This window comes from Syngnathoides biaculeatus, chromosome 12 (assembly GCF_019802595.1).
Source record: "Syngnathoides biaculeatus isolate LvHL_M chromosome 12, ASM1980259v1, whole genome shotgun sequence".
Taxonomy (NCBI): Eukaryota; Metazoa; Chordata; class Actinopteri; order Syngnathiformes; family Syngnathidae; genus Syngnathoides; species Syngnathoides biaculeatus.
In genome coordinates, this window is record NC_084651.1 from 9,383,370 (window position 1) to 9,402,018 (window position 18,649).

General features: G+C 45.5%; 1 protein-coding gene across 2 annotated transcripts; it reads right to left on the reverse strand.

Moving 5' to 3' along the window:
• Positions 1–7,314: 7,314 nt before the first annotated feature.
• On the reverse strand, positions 7,315–17,988 carry zbtb18 (zinc finger and BTB domain containing 18). Of its 2 annotated transcripts, none has more exons than XM_061837462.1 (2): positions 17,538–17,988; positions 7,315–11,299 (listed from the first exon to the last, which is right to left on the reverse strand). In XM_061837462.1, exon 2 carries the CDS (start codon positions 11,280–11,282, stop codon positions 9,681–9,683), a length of 1,602 nt encoding a protein of 533 aa, XP_061693446.1. In that variant the 5' UTR covers positions 11,283–11,299; positions 17,538–17,988; the 3' UTR covers positions 7,315–9,680. The 2 variants fall into 2 exon arrangements, with proteins under 2 accessions (XP_061693446.1, XP_061693445.1); XM_061837461.1 differs by lacking the exon at positions 17,538–17,988 and adding an exon at positions 14,390–15,002.
• Between the last annotated feature and the right edge of the window lie 661 nt (positions 17,989–18,649).

Genomic DNA, 18,649 nt, shown 5'->3' on the forward strand with positions numbered 1-18,649 from the left:
TGCACGTGTCGTCGTCCCCCCGCCACCCCCTCCTCCACCTCCCATCCCAGTGCCAAGTGTTTGACCAACACCACCCCGAACACGCCCTGCTGGCACCTCTTATCTGGCACACACAGCTGGCAGAAGGTGGCAGAGGGTCGGCCTCATGATGACAATGATGAGGAGGAGAAAAAAAAAAGTGCGTTCCGTTTGTTGTCATTATAACTCCAGCGTGGTGTTTTATCCGCTTGCTCTGCTTCCGTGCAGAGTATCGTCGACGACAGAGGTGGCAAAAGTACTCGCAATTCGTACTTAGAAAGAAAGAGAAAGAAAAAGCCTGTGGTAAAAGTACAAGTGCTGGTTTGAGTCACGTAGCTAAAAAAGAGTAAAAAAATCGGAAATCTACTTAAGTACAAAAGTAAAATGATATTGTTTTTAATCAACTATATACAGGTGTATTCCTCCATCCATCCATATTCTGTAGCGCATACTGACGAACGACAATTCACATTCACACTTGTACACCAGCTCAGAACACGTAAAGAGCTCGTGCACCTACGTTATAAAATCATGTAACTTTTGTTTATGTCGCCATATTGCCGGTGTAGCAAAGCATTGTTCAATGCTAAGTCGGTTGGTGACGACATTGAAATATGTCTTGAAGTACGACGCCAAGAGTCTTGTGTGATACCGTCAGACATTTAGAAGGTGAAAATAAACGAAGGTACGTGGAAAAATTAGATAAACTCGGCATGGAGCACCCGGTATTTAATGCCGAAGTTGATGTTTTCGGCGATGAGACTGTTAATTCGCTTGCTCTTGTCTTGGACAACTGGATCTACACATGGATCAAGTGAGTAAGTCGTCGAGATTTACACAGAAAAGTTTGAAAGCGTAGAAAAGTCTGGACGCATAGATGTGTAGATAGATAGATGCACAGATGCATCTGGATCTTTTCTCATCAGGAATAAACATAGTGACGGTTTTGACGGCTCGTGAACGCGGAAGCGTGTTCGGCTATACGTTAAACTTTGCCGGAATCCATCGATCTATTCAGCTAGTATTCAATACAAATACCAATATTTAAATAAATGACCCCTGGTTTTACACAACTCACATTCATTAACTATGATTGAAAAAAAGACGACAGTTGACAGCTCATGAATGCGGAAGCATGTTCGGCTACACGTTAACATTTGCCGAAATCTATCGATCTATTAAGCTAGTATTCAATACAAATACCAATATTTAAAGAGAAGGCCCCTGGTTTCACAGTAACTCCCATTCATTAAGTATGATTTAAAAAAAAAAAGAGGACAGAGTCATCTCCATGGAACGTACATGGAAGCGATTGCGGTCACACTTAACTTCCGTAAACCTCTGCGACACAGTTTTTTATTTATTTGAACACACATTGTTCTCAACTGAGCCAACTTATTGCATTATAAATACTTTTTGGTAATTTGAGATTGAGAAGAATAATTCTGACTTGAAATGAAGTGGCCAAGATGGCATCATCACTGCGACGATTTATCCGAACGCCGTGATTACGCATCATCCTCTTCCTCACACAGACTTTTCCGTCGAGGCCGCCGCATTTAAAGGGAATGAGAGTAGCCGCTTTGACTGGCGGTCTAATCAAGTGGGCCGTAAACACTCCCGCAGTGGCACAGCTGGATGCAAAGTGCGCCGTTCACAAAAATAGGGCCCTTAAATGCTTTTGGGACCGTAATAGTAAATCGTGCTCAGCGTACAGTGATGTTTTGTGTGTGTCAGTGTGAGTGCGTACGACTGGGGCAGAAGTGGGGGGGGGGGGTGTGCGTGTGTGCATGTTAACTCTTTCTGTCTTCCACACATGCAGACGCACAAATATTCAAATTGTGTTGCCTCCCCCACCCCCCAAAAAAATGGGGGGACGGTGAAGTGGGGCGGCTGGCTGGATGGCTTGGACAATATACTCGTCCCCCCCCCCCCGCCCCACACACACAAAAAACAGTATCCCCCAATGTGAGCAGCTTCTTCCCACACACCCCCCTCCCCTTGCGTTGCCAGTGTAGTGCCACTGTATTGTGTGCATGCAGAGGGGCCGCTTGTTGCTTGCCTTCTGTCCTGCTGTGCCGAGTGCTTTGACAAAGAGGCTCCTTTTGAATATGCAGACAAGCTTGGATCTCACACGCGCGTTCTGCTCTCTCACTCGAGTTTTCGTCCCTCGCTCGCCCAGTCCCGGCAGGAGTGTCTTTTTAATATTATCATGGTCATTTTTTTTCCCCTCCCAGCACACAATCAACAAGTCTCACACATGCATGAAAAGCACGCAGAGGGTCTCCCAGCACCAGGCCCAAAGGGGGACGAGGGGTGGGGGCGTTAGGGGGCGTGGTGCTGTTAGCAGGAGCGTGTAGTTAAAAGCTCCTTTTCGTCTCTTTTGGTGTTCTTACTGTACATTTATTGCAAAAGCCAGGCAATAATAAGAATTTAATTTAATCACGTGCTTCTTGTGCATGGACATCTTATTATAAGTACAAAATAGAGTTATTACTACTCTTGAATGAATTGTGCCTTCATTTTGCACCACTGACAAGTGAGGCAAATTGCAGATTGCATTCTGGTTAAAAAAAAAAAAAAAACAGCGGGATGTCACATATTCACGGTTTGGCACCTGCAGATTCACCTATTGATGATTTCAATGCAATATTAAAAAATAAAAAATGAAATCATAATACATTGGTGGATCCAGCCTATTTTGTTATTATTTATCTTATTTTTATAATATATATATTTATTTATGTTAGTGCTTGGACTTTGTCCTTATCTGCTGTATACCGATACTTTGCTTTTCATCTTTAATTTGTTCATTTTCAGTTTATGACTTTTTTTTTTGCCTATCCCCCATTGAAATGGCATCAATCTGGTCCAGGCACTGGCTAAAAATTACCAATTTTTTCCTCGTTGTGTAATGTGTAATAAACAACTACATTGCGTTGCATAAAAACAAAAAGTTGAATGTCAAGACAAAATGATTATAAAAAGTGCGATTACTGTACATACTATTATATTCTTGTTTTGGACATGGGCCTGTAAGCAGGGATGAGAATTTTTCGTGGAATTCCGCGTTCTTAAAGCTGAAATTGTCATTTTTGGGAAATGTGTAAATCCGTTGAGAAAATTTGGGGGGGTTGGTAGGGTACGGCTTGACACGGGGCGAGGCTGTGATCAAGACCGGCCGCCAGCATTTATCGGCAACACTCGTCGTGATTGTAATCGCAGCTGTGATAGCGGAAAACGGCATTGCTTTCTGTTTGCATTAAATTTGGTGTTTATAATAACGACAGCGTTCCGATTTCCGGCAGCAATTTGGCGGTATTTCGTTGGTATTTTCACTCTGATGTTAACGTTTCTTAAAGAAGCATTCTGTTTACTACGGTATAGTTATTACTAATAGACATACGTACACACATGTTACCGAGCGGTCTGCACGTTTTCCAATATGGCGAAATTCTTGGAGCGAAAAGATGAAGATCGTGCCAGGGAAATTGATAAAAACCACCGGGTATAAAAACTGTTTCAGGTGGGCATGGCTTGAAAAAAGTGTAACTGTGCAGATAGGAACGAAAACTGTATCAACATGTCTAACCGAACACATACAAAATGTGGACGTTACCGGCAACGTACTTTACTTTGTGGTGTTTACATAATTCACCCGCGGGACCTCGAGTTGGGGTGCGGGGTTCCACACGGACTGTTTTTGTTGTTGCGCTTCCGGAGCAAAAGGTTAACAGAGTTCCCGCCGTTATGCGAGTAGTTTGGTGATGTCGAACAATAAAGCAAGTTCTGTTTCTGTGTCCGACACTCCGCCTCCGACTCCTTTTCTCCGGCGCTACAACTTACTTTTACTTGTGTACTTATTTCTGAAGTATAACTTGTAAGTGCAGTAGGCTATTTGATATAAATTTCACTGTCTACATTTTTATGTCTGAAGTTTGGCAAAATTATTTTGGTTGTTTGGACTCATATTTTAAGTTTTCAAAATATTATGATTGCACTGTTTTTACCCTGTTAGAAGTAACCAGAAGTCACCATTTAACTGTGTTTTATAAGAAAAATTTGGCCTATTAAGTGACATCAGCAGCCGAAGTCATGTGTCTGCGCGTGAGCGTCTGGGTGTGAGTTGTGGTCTACAGCAGCTCCTTGTGTTTTTTTCTCATTTTGTATTTGTGTGTTTCTCTCGTTCATTTCTAAATTAAAATCCTTTGCTTTATAGTGAGGTGCTGACTCGAAAAGAAGTAACCAAAAATAGTTCTGGCCGATCCGTTATTCATCATCAGCTTTAGCGAGAAGAATGAAACATCAGAAGGAGGCACGGTGATCTTTATGTGAACTCCCCTCCTTGCCCCCCACCCCCTCGGCCCCCGTCCCCCGTCCCCTTGGTATACTGGCAGCTTGGCAGAGGCGGCCCCCTTCCCCTCACGCGAGGGCGAGGGGCTCGGGCCCCCAGACGGTGGAGCCGCGGCTCAGTGTCAAGCCTCCCAACATGTTGAGCGGGGCCGCCGCCTTGGGCACAACCAAATGCTTCTGCAGCTGCCCCTTTGTCGCCCCTCGCTACACTCCGCCCCCCCCCCCTTCCTTAAGTAAACAAAGGACAGCAACAAATTAATGACCTACATTCACCGCCAACCTCGCACGGCCTGAGAGCGAGCGGTCGCCCGCAAGCAGATGTTCGCTTCCAACGCTACAATTAATGACCCCACACCAAAGTGCGGCGTTGTTGTCTCCTCGAGGACCTTCCGGAAGCGCGGGCGCTTTATCCTGAACGAAATCGGCCACTGCCATAATGCCAACATTTGTAGGGGAAAAGAATTAAAAAAAAAAAAAAACTTTTTTCCAAATTATATTTTGGAACTTCACTTCTTTCCTTTCCATCACGTTCTTGCTTGGTCGCTTTTTTTAAATCAATATTAAGATTAGAGAATAGGCAAATATTTGAAATGTGTCCTGGACTTGTATTTTTGGCCCCCTCCCTGAACATAACATTATTTTTTTGTTCACTTTTATTGTCCATCCATCCATCCATCCATTTTCTTAGCCGCTTATCCTCACAAGGGTGGCGGGGAGTGCTGGAGCCTATCCCAGCTGTCAACGGGCAGGAGACGGGGTACACCCTGAACTGGTTCCCAGCCAATCGCAGGGCACATGGAGACAAACAGCCGCACTCACAATCACACCTAGGGACAATTTTGAGTGTCCAATTCATGTTGCATGTTTTTGGGATGTGGGAGGAAACCGGAGTGCAGGCACGGGGAGAACACGCAAACTCCACCCATAAAACCGCTCGTCTGCTTATCTGACTGTTTAACTATTAACTTTGTGCTTCTTTTTTTTGTGTTCCAGGTTCCTCGCAGCAAAATCAGGCGCTCATCAGACATTGAGATTAGCCGTGAGCTTATGGTGAGTGTGTATGTGTGCGTGCCTGCTTTTCGGGGGTGTCGGGGCGAGGTGGGCTTTACCGAAGAGACCATCTGTGGCCTAATGAACGCTGCCCAGCGCGCGGCCCGCCCGGGCTCTCTCAGTGCATCTGTAAGAGCGGCTAAAGCTCATTTCTTTGCTGGAAAACTACTTGAGGAGCTTTACGAGCTGTGTGTTGGAGGAGGGGGCGCGCAACAAGCTGCTGCGCAATTAGCGTGTAGGCCTTAATTCCTCAAACGCAGCCTGCACATGCGAGAGGTCCAGTTAGTGTATAGCTTCCGCCTACGTCGAAAAAAAATAAAATAATAACCTTCTGCGTGCCAACTTTTTCCAATCCAGGCCGTGACAATCAAAAGGGAGCGCACTACTCAGCTGCAACACTTGAAAACATGAATATATGGTCAGTTGACCACCCCAAATTTTCATTTTATTTTCAACGTATTTCATTATTGATTTTCAGAACTTGATCCAGAAATAATGCTATGAATCTCATGTTCATTCCATCATTAATTTTCAAATTATTTAATTTTAATATTCATTTTTATCAGACTGTAGTATGAATTTTCTTCAGTGATATAAGTACCAAGTATTTTTCAGGTTAAATAATGAATAAATTTTTGATAGTTTATATTTTAATAATTGAGGGTTGTAATCCTTTTTTCAGTTTTTTTCTTTAAAATAATGTAACATATTTTTACAAGTTTTTTTGACTTTTTCATTTTAAAATTATCCGCCAAAAATTCAGGATGTAAGAAAATCTATTTTCCTTAGTTCTCAAAAATTTTTGTAAATTCTCACAAATAATTCAGAATTTTACATTACTTTCATGTACTTGTTAGAATTTCTTACTAAAATTAGTGGTTAAATTTTTTTTGCATACTTATTTTTGCTAATCAATAGATTTCAGATTTTTTTTGTAGCATTCAATGATTTTCAATGTAAAATATTCCCCCAAAAATGTTCGATATGAGACCCCCCCCCAAAAAAAAAGCTTGTTTCACACACACGAACAGAGCGAGAGGTCCAATGTGAAGAATCTTATAATTTATTGCAGTTTGCACACAATTTAAAAATGTCAACAGCACACCGGAAATGACAAAACTAAACAATTTTGAGTTTACTCCCCCTTGAGAAAAACAACCTATGATTGTCAAAGCTAAAAATGACTAAATCTCAGTCCCGTGCTCCCACCCTCCCAAAAAAAAACCTAAAATAAATGTATTTAATCTCAACCGGGGAGCAAACAGCTCGGGGGGAAAAAAAAAAAAAAAAATCATTTTTTTAACCCCTCCCCCCAGAAGATGATTGTCCTTTTTTCAGTCAATTGAAGCCCCCATTACAGACTTTTTTTTTTTAATAGAACATAAAAATAACCCCACCCATCCCAACCAAACCCGCCCGCACCCTTTCTTGTTTTCAAGTAAACACAGCAACAAGGTTGGAGTGTGGTTAGTTCGCAGCCTGACACTCACAAATAAATTATCACAAATGCAATTAAATAATAAAACAAAATAACGATAAGTAAAACAACAACAAAAGAAATAGTCATGACAATCAGCCTGTTCAATCAGCAGTTTAAGGCGGTCAAGTACAACCAGAAAGAAACAAACAAAACAGCAGTGATGATGCAAACTGCAGCAGATTGGATGGATGAGTGTGTTGCAGGTACAAAAAGCGCGCGCGCGCACACACACACACACACACACACTCACACTTGAGGGCGAGGGTGCGTTCAACAACTCCTTTTTTTTTCGAGGGGTGGGGGGATTGTATAAACGCTTGACAATTCTTTCAAAATTCCAAACTGAGTTTCATCCCCGAGATCTAATTTTTTTTTTTTAAATCACAAATCATATTTAAAAATTTTCTTTGACCGTACTACCTTTTGAGATGATTTTGATAAATTTTTATGGTATTTTTCACAAAAAATATTCAGTGGCAAATTAGGAGTTAAAAGGCTTCTTTCCAGCACACATTTTCACATCTTTTACAGCTTAAAAAGGTGCTTACTTCACTCTCACACACACACACACACACACACACACACACACACACGCCGGCTTCAAAAGCTTCATCAACATTACCCACCCCAAAATTCCCAACTTTTTAAGACGATATTCAGAATCAGAATTCTGAAGAATATCAGAAGACAATATTCCATGCATTATCCCCACATCACCAGTCATAGTCAGCTTGGCTTCACCCTGGAGTAGTAGTAGTAGTATATTCACAAAAAAAAAAAAAAATTAAAAAAGTCAAATTTGATCAATAACAGTGTACAGTAACACAGCAAATTCACATTATTGTCTTTAAAAAAAAATCTTAAAAATATACAAGTGTGGACATCATGCAACAACAGCAGGTAAAAAATAAAATTAATAATAATAATAATGTGAATTTAAACTATAGCAGAACAATTTACAACCTTTAAATTAAATACTTTTTAAAAAAATTCTCTCAACAAAAATCTGCCGGCTAGATTGAAGAAAACTATGAGTAATAATTTGTTAAATATTATAATTAGAAAGTACTTCAAACTGATAAAAAAAAATTACAAAATAATAATAATAAAAGGAGGCTGTGCATTGCATGAGTGCCGTCATTTCGTTTTGTCAGTCGCTCCCTGAACACACCACCGCCAACACGCAAACAGCGCCTCCGTGCCAGTGGAGCATTTCATTTACCCCCCCCCCCCACTGAAACACCCCCCCTCCCCATCCCCCAACACACGCGCACAAACACACGCGCACGAGTCTTCAAAGTGTGTATGGTGATACCCGTTTAGCGTATCGTCGAGTCGTGAGATGAGAGACGAAAACCAAAAGTTGGAAAAAGCGAGACCTTCTGCGACATTGCGAGTCAAAGGAACCCCGAACCCAAACGTCAGTAGTAACATGTTCATGTGCTATTAAAGTGCAAGACTCACTTTTGACGCCCACGTCCTCTTAAAACGCTGATTCCCAACCGCCAAATTAATTTTTTGATGTCTACAAATAACGCCAGGGAGGTACGACAAACTTGCGTGTTCATTTGTTGCGATTCATAAAGCAGACTCGGATCTGAGTTCAATCAAACTGGTGCCAAAATATTTGCAGTTTTGTGCTCTTTCCGGAACATTGAAAGCTGCTAGAAGATAGCACCAAAGTTCAGGTTAATAGCAAAGTAGTCATTGTTGTCAAGGAAGTAGGTTGGAGTGCTAGATAAGTGTCTGCGTTAACGTCGGCATGTCTGGGTGGAGTTCAATTTAGTCGGGGTTGTTATGGAGAGTTCTCACCGTGCATCAAGTTTTTAAACTTTTTTTTTTTTTTTAATTAGGGTTTGCAAAGAAGGCTTACACCTCACGTTCATTTTTAACTCAAATTTTGAAGTCTCACATTTATAAAACGACTTTAAAATAATAATAGTATTTTGGAGTTTTGTGTTTTCAAAGTTTCCGGTGTCCAGTAATCCACTTATTCGCTCATCGGGGCTGCGGCAGGAAGTGATTCAATTTTCACTTCATTTATCTCCAAAATGTGATTTATTCCTGACAAATATCTTTGTTGACCTTGTTATGTCAGCGACGTATAAAAAAAAAAAGTCAGAACAGTTTGATGCTCTTCCGTTACTTGGCTGACGGTACAATTAACCAGTTGCCATGCGTACAACCGAATAATAGCAGGTTTGTGTTCAATTTAAATGTCCCAAATGTCACATGAGGTCAATTTGAGAGTAAATCGAGATTTATTTATTTTTAAGTCTCGTAGATCATTTTTGTAAATTTCTTAGTTGTACTGTAAAACTTTTCAAATGTAAAATTTGTACCTCAGTTCAATCACGAAATAATTCTTCACTTTATTGCATTTCCACTACATACCAGTTTTCTGTGAAATGTATCTATTTTTTAATTGTTTAAAAGTTTTGAAAAGTTTGGATTGCAATGTTTGGGAGGTTTATTTTAAGGCTCGTTTTAAAAATGGCGACGTTTCACCAATTGCCGGTGATCTTGAATGTATCCGCCATGATGATCGGGGGTTCACTGTTTATGCAGTTGGAGCTAATTAATAGGGGCAACATTTTTTCGAGAGGAGGTGAATAATTACTTGTTTTTTTTCTGTATTCTCAGTCCTTCTCCCCTGGGGTTTACTCTACTTCTTGTGCCATTTTGAGATTTTTTTTTTCCCAACATGAAAAAAACTGCGCCTGGTCACAATGACGGTTGGGAAGCAGCGCCTTAAGAATTTGACGCGTTGGGCGGGCGTCTACTTCCAGAGTTCCTGCGAGCTGTCCTCGATGGCCCAGTCCCTGACGTTGGGCAGGGCCAGCGGCTCGCTCTTGACCGACAGCGAGTTCACCAGCTCGCAGTGGAACTTGCGGATGTGCCGGTAGAGGTCTCCCGACTGCGTGAAGCGCCGCTCGCACCACTTGCAGGCGTGCGGCTTCTCGCGCGTGTGCACCACGGCGTGGCGGCTCAGGTTGTGCGAGTACTGGAAGCTCTTGCCGCAGGTGGCGCACGTGTAGGGCTTCTCGCCCGAGTGCGTGCGCTCGTGGCGCTTGAGCGTGTACATGCAGGAGAAGGTCTTGCTGCAGATGGTGCACGTGGGCACGTTGACGTCGCCGCCGGCCGGCTTGGCGCGCACCCCCTCCTGCTCGCGGAAGTGCGAGCTCAGGTGTAGCTGGAGGATGTGCGGGGAAGGGAACACCTTGTTGCACAGAGGGCACATGAAGATCTGCGTGTGGGGCGGCGCTAGCATGTTGGACACGTACGGCAGCAGGGCGCCGTCCACGCCGCCCGACGACGCCTCCGCCGGGACGTCCTCGGCGGGCGGCTTCTCGTCCCGCTCCAGCTCGGACGCCAGCGAGGCCTCGCGCAGAGCCGAGAGGTGCGCCTCCAGGCCCAGACGGCGCTGCGCTGACAGGGGGCCGCCCACGCCGTGGTGCCCCGGCGGCACTTTGCCGCTGTGCTCCATGTCGTAGTCCCCGCTGGCCAGGTCGTCATCCTCGTCCGACGCCGCGCCCCTCTCCACCTTCACCCTCACGGCCAGGGGGCTCTGGAGGCTATCTGGGGGGGAGTTGCCACCAAAGTAGTTGGAATGGTGGTTGACACCAGTCGTGGGCTTGACTGACAAGTCCAGGACGCAGTCTGCGGCGTCGCTGGACACCCTGCCGCGGTGGCCTCGCGAGCTCACCGAGCGCTGCGACTTCTGGGAAAGAGAGCCGGTGGAACTGGACGGGCTCCCGGCGGGAGACGTGGGTTTGACGTCGGCTTCGCCGTGGCACGGGCTGGCGGGTACGACGACGGCGGGCGTTCCCGGCCTCTCTGCGGGCGGCGCCCTCAGCCACAGAGCCCCCACCTCTGTCTTGCCGTCGTCCTCTTCGTCGCTCAGGTCGGCGGTGGCGGGCCGGCCCACGGAGCCGTCCGAGAGGCTGTCGGCCTTGTCGGAGCAGCTGGAGCCGGCGCCGTCGTCCTCCCGCCGCGTGCTGTCCGCCTCGGTGGCCGTGGCTTTGCGCTTCAGCCGCTTCTTGCACACCTTGACGATGTCGTACATGTGCAGGTACGAGGCGGCGGCCAGCACGTCTTCCACGGGCAGGTCCTGGAAGCGCAGCTTGCCCTCGTACATGAACTCCAGCAGCAGCGAGAACGCCGGCGCCGTCACGATGTCGCTGTTCAGGTGCACCACGTCGCGCTTGTCCAGCTGGTCCTTGTAGAAGAGGTGGAAGTACATGCTGCACGACGCCAGGACGGCGCGGTGCGCGCGGAACTGCGCCTCACCCACCAGCACCGTGGAGTCGCACAGGAAGCCCTGGTGCCGCTGCTCGCTCAGACACTGGAGCAAATGTCGGCTGTGGTCGGGGAACTCCATCCTGCTGTCCTCATAACCTGGAAATAAACAGTTAGAAAACAGCTTTTTATGACTTTTTTTTTATGACCGACTATTGACAATACCTCAAAAGAGGACAATTAAAAGAGGCGCTAAATACAGAAAGGAGCAGATCAGAACACGCACGCTTTACTATCTGAAATATTTTGCGTGTAATGTGTCTTGCCTTTACTGTATTTTAGTTCCAAAATGTTCATAAATCCAACGTGCTCGTGTCTATTTGGCACTCATTTAGCAACATAAGAGAAGTTCTTATTAAATTGGAATATGGTGGAAAATGTAATTCAGAAGTTTAATTCAAAAAGTGGGGGGGGGGGTCCAAGTGTGCTCCTGTCCATTCGGCACTCAGTAAATTTAAAAATGTAATTAAATGCAGCAGTTAAAATCAAAAATGCTTAAATGTGCTCTTTTAGTCTATTTGGCGCTCGCGGTGCGCCACACAGGTGAATCGCAATAATTAAGAACATTGTGTAAAATTGAATATTTTCTCACAGCAATTTCAGAAGTGAAATAAATCTCTTTTCATCTATTCAGGGCTAAGTCAGTGTCAAAGAGGTGCATCTCCATGGATTATAATATAATTGAAAAATGTATTCACAGACAAAAAAATCTAACTGTGCTCTTTTCATCTCGCGACACGCAGTTGCATCTCCCCAAAAAATTAAAACATGTAGAAAATGTCAGCGGCCACAAAGTGGCACTCATATGGACGCTACACACTGAGGTAAATATTTCCCATTTTGAACAAAAGTTCAATGTTACATAACAAAACACATTTTAAATACAGAAATGAGGTACATTTGAAATGGACTTTTCCGCAATAATCTAATCGCGTTGAATAGATGACAAAGCACATTTTAAAGTAAAACACAGCAAAAGTAACACGCGCATTCCTTCATACTCTACGTGAGGATTTTCGATAGCGCGGCGTGTTATAATGAGCGCGAGTGCAGCAGTGATGCATCTTTTCCTGCCTCCTCTGCCTGCACTCTGGACCGTCGCTGCTCCTACGCTGGTTATTTTTATTAACCCACTTTGGCCCGGCCCGGCACGTCCCTTTTAGGTAACCGGCTTTCCGGCCCCTGGCGCGCGCAACAAACACACCTACCTAACCGCCGCCTCCGCGCGCAGCTCGAGAAAACCAAACTATACACCCACCCCTCGACCCCCACCCTTTACAAAGACCCACCTGTTAACCACGTCGCTTTGTCCCGCCTGAGAAAATACATGCCGCTCGCTTTTTTTTTTTCCCCCCTCCGCTCTCGCTCTGCTCGTTAGCCCGAACGGTTAAATGGCCTCATTTGAATGAAGCCTCGGCAAGAATGGACGAGTGTGTGTGGTGTGTGTGCGACTTTTAATGAGGGGCAGGGGAGGGTGTGTGTAATGAGGAGGGGGGTGGGAGCGGGGAGGGGAGGTGCGGTTTAAGGGGACAAGGGTGAACTACCTCCTCCTCTACTCACGCTCCAAGACGTGGTCTTACGAGAAAAACCTTCGCACATCCTCCTCCTCTTCTGCCCAGAAGAAGATTTACAATACAATCACTGTAAGTGCCCTACTCGTCACAGCATCAATCCTAATCCTTAAGATGCCTAAAAATAAAGATGCTAGAGAGAGAGAGAGAAAGAGAGAGGGTAGGGGAGAGACAGGGAGAGGCGTGGAGCAGCCCTGCCCCGGCCCGGCCCGAACCAACCCGGCCCGGCTCAGGGGGGTCTGGGGATGGACAGCGAGGAAAGCAGGCAGGGCAGGGCAGGCGGGAGGGAGGGAATGAGTGAGTGAGGGAGGGCTTAGCCACATCTGATCCAGCTGACGGGGGCCATATGGCAGCTGCTAGCCAGATAAAGAGATTAAGACTAGGAGCGAGTGCGATTACAGCTGTCTAGCCAATTCAGGCAGCGCAAATCTGCAACTTCTAAATTAGTCTTCTTTGCGCCGGGCCGGGCCAGGCCGAGCGCGCGCGTACACGAGCCGACGCTTTCCAGTCATTTTGAAGTCTTCCAATAACCTCTCTTTTCAGACTTAAGACTCTCCCGCTTCGATCAAATAACTTTTAAAATGACAAAACAGCAGCACTTAACGTTAAGAAGAAATTAAATAACCCCCCGCACGTGTACCCCGCACTCAGGCTTGGACCATTATTTACTACCGTTTGCGCACTCGCACTTAATGAACCGACGAATTTACACGACTTGAACAGCGGTAAAACAAGAACATCATATAAATGTTCAATGATGATTTTTCGTCCATGCTGAAGCGATTCATAAAGAATGGCACCTTAACGGATAAAAATTATTCTTAGCTGACTAATTTGTAACTGCAAGACCGTTTAAAATTTCTCGTCCAAACTCGAGCAATATTCACTGCCAAACGACGACGGAAATAATGACGTCTTCGGGCAACAGCTAAGCAATAACATGTACGACGCTTTGACCCGCTCAGAACTCTCGGTGAAATTAAATAATCCCGCTTCAAGTCCGCACTCGGGCTGCATCGCAGTCACCACAAGAACCAGACGAGAACATTTTAAAAGCCAGATTGAAATATTGAAAACTAACCATCTCCGCTCCACTCGAGGCTGCCGCAAAATCCAAATGATTCAGAACGCGGTAATAATTGTGAAGTGAATGGAATAATACCGCTTCTCATCCGCACTCGACTGCCGAAGGGGAACATTTCAAATACTTTGGTTGGTCTCAAGTTTTGAGTGAACGCCGGAGGAACGCAAAAAAACAAACTGAATCATCTCGCTTCTCCTCCACGCTCAAGCAACAGAACGAGAACATTTAAAATACTTTACTCTGAACTTTTTTTTAGTGAATGACGGCGGAACATAGAGAAGAGATGAAATCTTCCCCTTTTCTCGCCCGCACTCGAGCAACACTAACTACATAAGGAGCAAATTTCAAATCCATCTTAATTTTATCGTGACTGGACAAAGAACATAAAAGAGGAATCTCGCATCTCGTCTGTACTCGGAGAGCATTCCCGAAACATTCTCTGCTCGGAAGCTCCGTTGGCCAACTCTCTCACACACACTCACAAACGCAACACACACACACACACACATCCACGCATGTCATACGAGACGATACCTGCAGCGGTACGCATCAACTCGATTAAGTCCACTGTGGCTGAGGAGCTGGAGCTCTGTGGCTTGCGCTCTCTCTCCCGCTAGTCCTTCCCTTCTCTCGCCTTGCTTGTGAGTGGGTAGCGAGCGAAGACGCAGGAGGAGGAGGAGGAGGGAGACGACAAAAAAAAAAAAAAAAAAAAAAAAAAGCTTGCTGTTCAAACTGCGAGGGACAGATGCAAAGTGGCGGAGATGTTGGAGGGGGAATGAGATACCACCTCCCACCTCTTCCCTGCTACTAACTGCCACACACATACATGCACAGAGTACTAACTCTCCGAGGCTGCCTCACAATAAAGGGCCAGGGAAGGGGAGGGGGGGGGGGAGACAGCGAGGGAGGGGGTGGTGGGTGGATGGCAGCCTGTCAGCTGCTCTGACATCATCCTCAGATGGAGATGCTACCTCCAGCTGTGCTCTTTCTACAGCCATATGCTGCCTCCTCTACACTCCTGCCACCAGACTCCTCTTTCATTTCAACCAACAACTTTGTCGCCCCCTCTTGTCCCCCCTCCCCTCTCTATCTTTCGCTGGCTGCAAAACCACACAAACGACAAACAGCAGCAGCAGCAGCCGCCACAGCAGTTAATTTTATTGGGGGGGGGGGGGGAATCCTCACTTTAAAAAAAAAAAACACTTAAAAAGTTCCCAAATGATCCAAAACAAAATGTTTTAGTAGCTACACGCCCCCCCCCTTCACCCTTCCTTGAAACAAAAGAGACATTTGCAACTGACAGACGCACGCAGCTGATATTGTTTTCCACTTTTTCACGCATCAGCGGCGTTGCCTCTCGTCTTGTATTCACTCATTCATTCATTTGTCCCTCCCGCCCGCGCTCGGACAAGCCACGACACGAGGAAACAAAAGCGAACAAACACTCTTTAAGGAGTCTAATGAGTAGAACTTCTTGGATTATCCACACGGCGTTAGTGAAAGTGCGCTTGTGGATTTCCAGGAATATTAACACTGCGCTGTCACGTTGTTTTCTCGGGAAAAAGGGCACATTTTGTGAGCCAGAAGTGGCACAAACGGGAGAAAAAGCCAAACATTGTTTATATCTTATCAGTGACGCCGTTACATTGCTCACCATTTCATTGCATATATGTGAGACGAAGCATTTTTATTGTCAACCTGAGGAGGTTTCATACAAAAAAAACAACTTTAAATTATACTTCACGCGGTACCCTGATTTCAGATTTTTATATGTGACGTGACTGAGCCCAATTTGCTGGTCTCAAATTGTGAATGAGACGTGGGATGTTGGGCACACGTTGGGGCAATCGGCATACCGGCAGCTCATTTTTACCTCATAACATTAAACAAACAAACAAAAAAAGGCCGAGCGACGCCTCGTAACTTGTACAATGGTGCCCTGGGAAGTCAAGATAGCGCTGACTTTCATTTTAAAATGGGATGGTTTGACACTGAACATAAAATAATGTGTAGACAACCCCCCCAAAAAAACATCTAGAATTGGATTTGGGGAAACCTCTTATTACTGTCAGCCTTTTTAGTTAAAAACGATTTTTCATGTACTCTGCAATTGTCTTGTTGAACGTAACTAAAAGTACTGACTGAAATACACATTTATTAAAACCTTTAAATACACATGCTGTACATGGGGGTAAGTGTCTTTTTCGCCTTTCCAAGTAATAAGAGGATTGTAACAGCTGTGAGCAAATTATTATTAACAGTAATGATTGCGTACTAGAGTGAGAAATGATATTACTGTTTTGGGATTATAGTTTGTGACATATGCATGGTTTCCGCTTTGAATATAGCAATTCTTCCTTATTTGCACTTCTGATCCTGACCATACTGTTCTGCTTTTTGTTCCTTCCTTCACCTTCCTGACCTCCTTTCTCTTTCCTCTAATCATTCAATCTTGCATCTTTCTTTCAAAGTTGCTTCCCTGCCCTCCTTCCTCACTGCCTCGCTTCTCTAGCGTCGTTCAATGCACAAGAAGAGACGACAGTTGCGGCCGTGCTTCACCATGACCGGGCGCCTGCACTCAATGCTTTGAGCATCTGTCAGTCGCGGGACAAAAAGAACAAAATCGTGCTGAAGCAACGCCTTTCCTCACTCTACCTGGTGCTTTGTGATTACTTTCATTGTTCCTACGTTTAAGGGGGTTGGTTGGATGATATCAATATGGACGTGACGACGCAGATACAGACCCTTCCAAGAGAGAATAAAGGCGAAAGAAAAACACTGGAAAAGTACGTTCGACTACAAGAGACTTACTTTCAAATGGTAAACTCATTTGGAATTGAAATATACTTTTTGTAAACATCTTTTTCTGGGACTTTTTAGACACACCTCGTACGTGTGGAGTCCACCGATGAACTAAGCATACCAAACCCACAACTTTTTCGTGACTTTAATCATCTCTGCATCAGTGGATCACTTGGCATGCAGCATTTCTAGCCTACCGCTGATGGAGAAAGATTGGAGTCTGTCAAATGGCGCTGAACCCGAACCACCTGAACTACGAAAATGTGAACATTTAGGTTAAAACGTTTTACCATAATAATTCTTGTAGGGTGTACAGTATATTTAAGTGGTTGTGATTATGAGGTAGCCCTTAATTAAACTTTGCGAACCACCGCTATCAAGTAAAAAAAAAAAAAAATACAGGGATTAAGCACAAACATCTAAACGCCGCATTTCGTCTTAAAATAAAAACTTTATGGATTCACTTGCATTAACGCTGCAGGTGGCCATCTTTAAAGTCAGCGTAATAAAGTAATGGTGGGACAAGCCCATAACAGCTAACAGCTGTGTAATAGTGATATAGACATTTTTTTTAACAAGTGATTCGTTCGGTGTATACTTTCAAGACGATAGAGGACCCATAAAGAAGACACCGACGTCGAAGGAGACACGCCGAGCCCGCACGTAGGCTAGCTACGAGCGGCTAAAACTGAAGGCAACCGTCAAAAGAAAGCATGTGTCCGGAGCTATGTCCTCCATAGAACTTCCCTTTCTTCCTTTAGGCCTCGCTGCTATGACAACTGCTGCTAAAAAAGGCGAGCTAACACAACACAGTCATGCTAGGGAGAAGGAAGCTACTTTTTTTACTCGCTCCACTCGCCGCGTCGGAAGCGTCACTTACAGGCAGCACGCTCCGACGTCCCCCGCTGAATCCGCCTCGTCTTTTTCCCAGCTTCCCCCTTATGATGATGACTTTGTGTCCCTTTCCATAACACGCTTGTCACGGCAGGGGAAGGGAAGAGGGACTGTGCGTCGGCCAGATGTTTCCGAGCTGTTGCTGCCTCGCAGCCTGTCTGCTGTTTTCTCCCCACACAACCGCTCACAACTCGGGCTCGGACTTGAATGGCAAGGCTGGGAGCCAATGGTGGAGGGTCGAGGCGGTGGGGTGGGTGGGGGGTAATGTCTTCTTTTTCGCCTTCGCTGGTCGTCGGTTGGCGGAGGTTGACGACAGCCAGGCGGTAAGACACACACACACGCCGAGAGGGGCAGGGAGAGAAGCTGCTCGGCTGAACCGACTGGTTGGGCGGCTGGCGCAGACTGGGGGACAGCGAGAGTCGGCTGCGCGGTGCATCACGGGCAATGTAGTCCGGTTGGAGCAAGCAGGTGCACCACCGGAGAAACGCTTCTCCTAAGCGTCTTCACCCCTCAATAGTGATTTCAAAATAATGTTTATACCAGGCGGCACGGTGGCTCAGCTAGTAAAGCGTTAGCCTAACAGTTCTGAGGACACAGGTTCAATCCCGGACCCACCTGTGTGGAGTTTGCATGTTCTCCCCGTGCCTGCGTGGGTTTTCTCTGGGCACTCCGGTTTCCTCCCACATCCCAAAAACATGCAGCATTAATTGGACACTCTAAATTGCCCCTAGGTGTGATTGTGGGTGCGGCTGTTTGTCTCCATGTAACCTGCGATTGGCTGGCGACCAGTTCAGGGCGTACCCCGCCTCCTGCCCGTTGACAGCTGGGATAGGCTCCAGTACTCCCCGCAACCCTTGTGAGGATAAGCAGCAAAGAAAATGAATGGATGGATGGATAGTTTATACCAGAGGTCATATAAGTATATAGGTGTACATACTGTATACACACACATCCATCCACTTTCCAAACCGCTTATTCTCACTAGGGTCGCAGGTGTGCGGGAGCATATATTAGCTATCTTCGGCAGGAGCTGAACCCTGAACTGGATGCCAACAAATCGCAGGGCACATAAAAACTAACAACCATTCGTACACACAT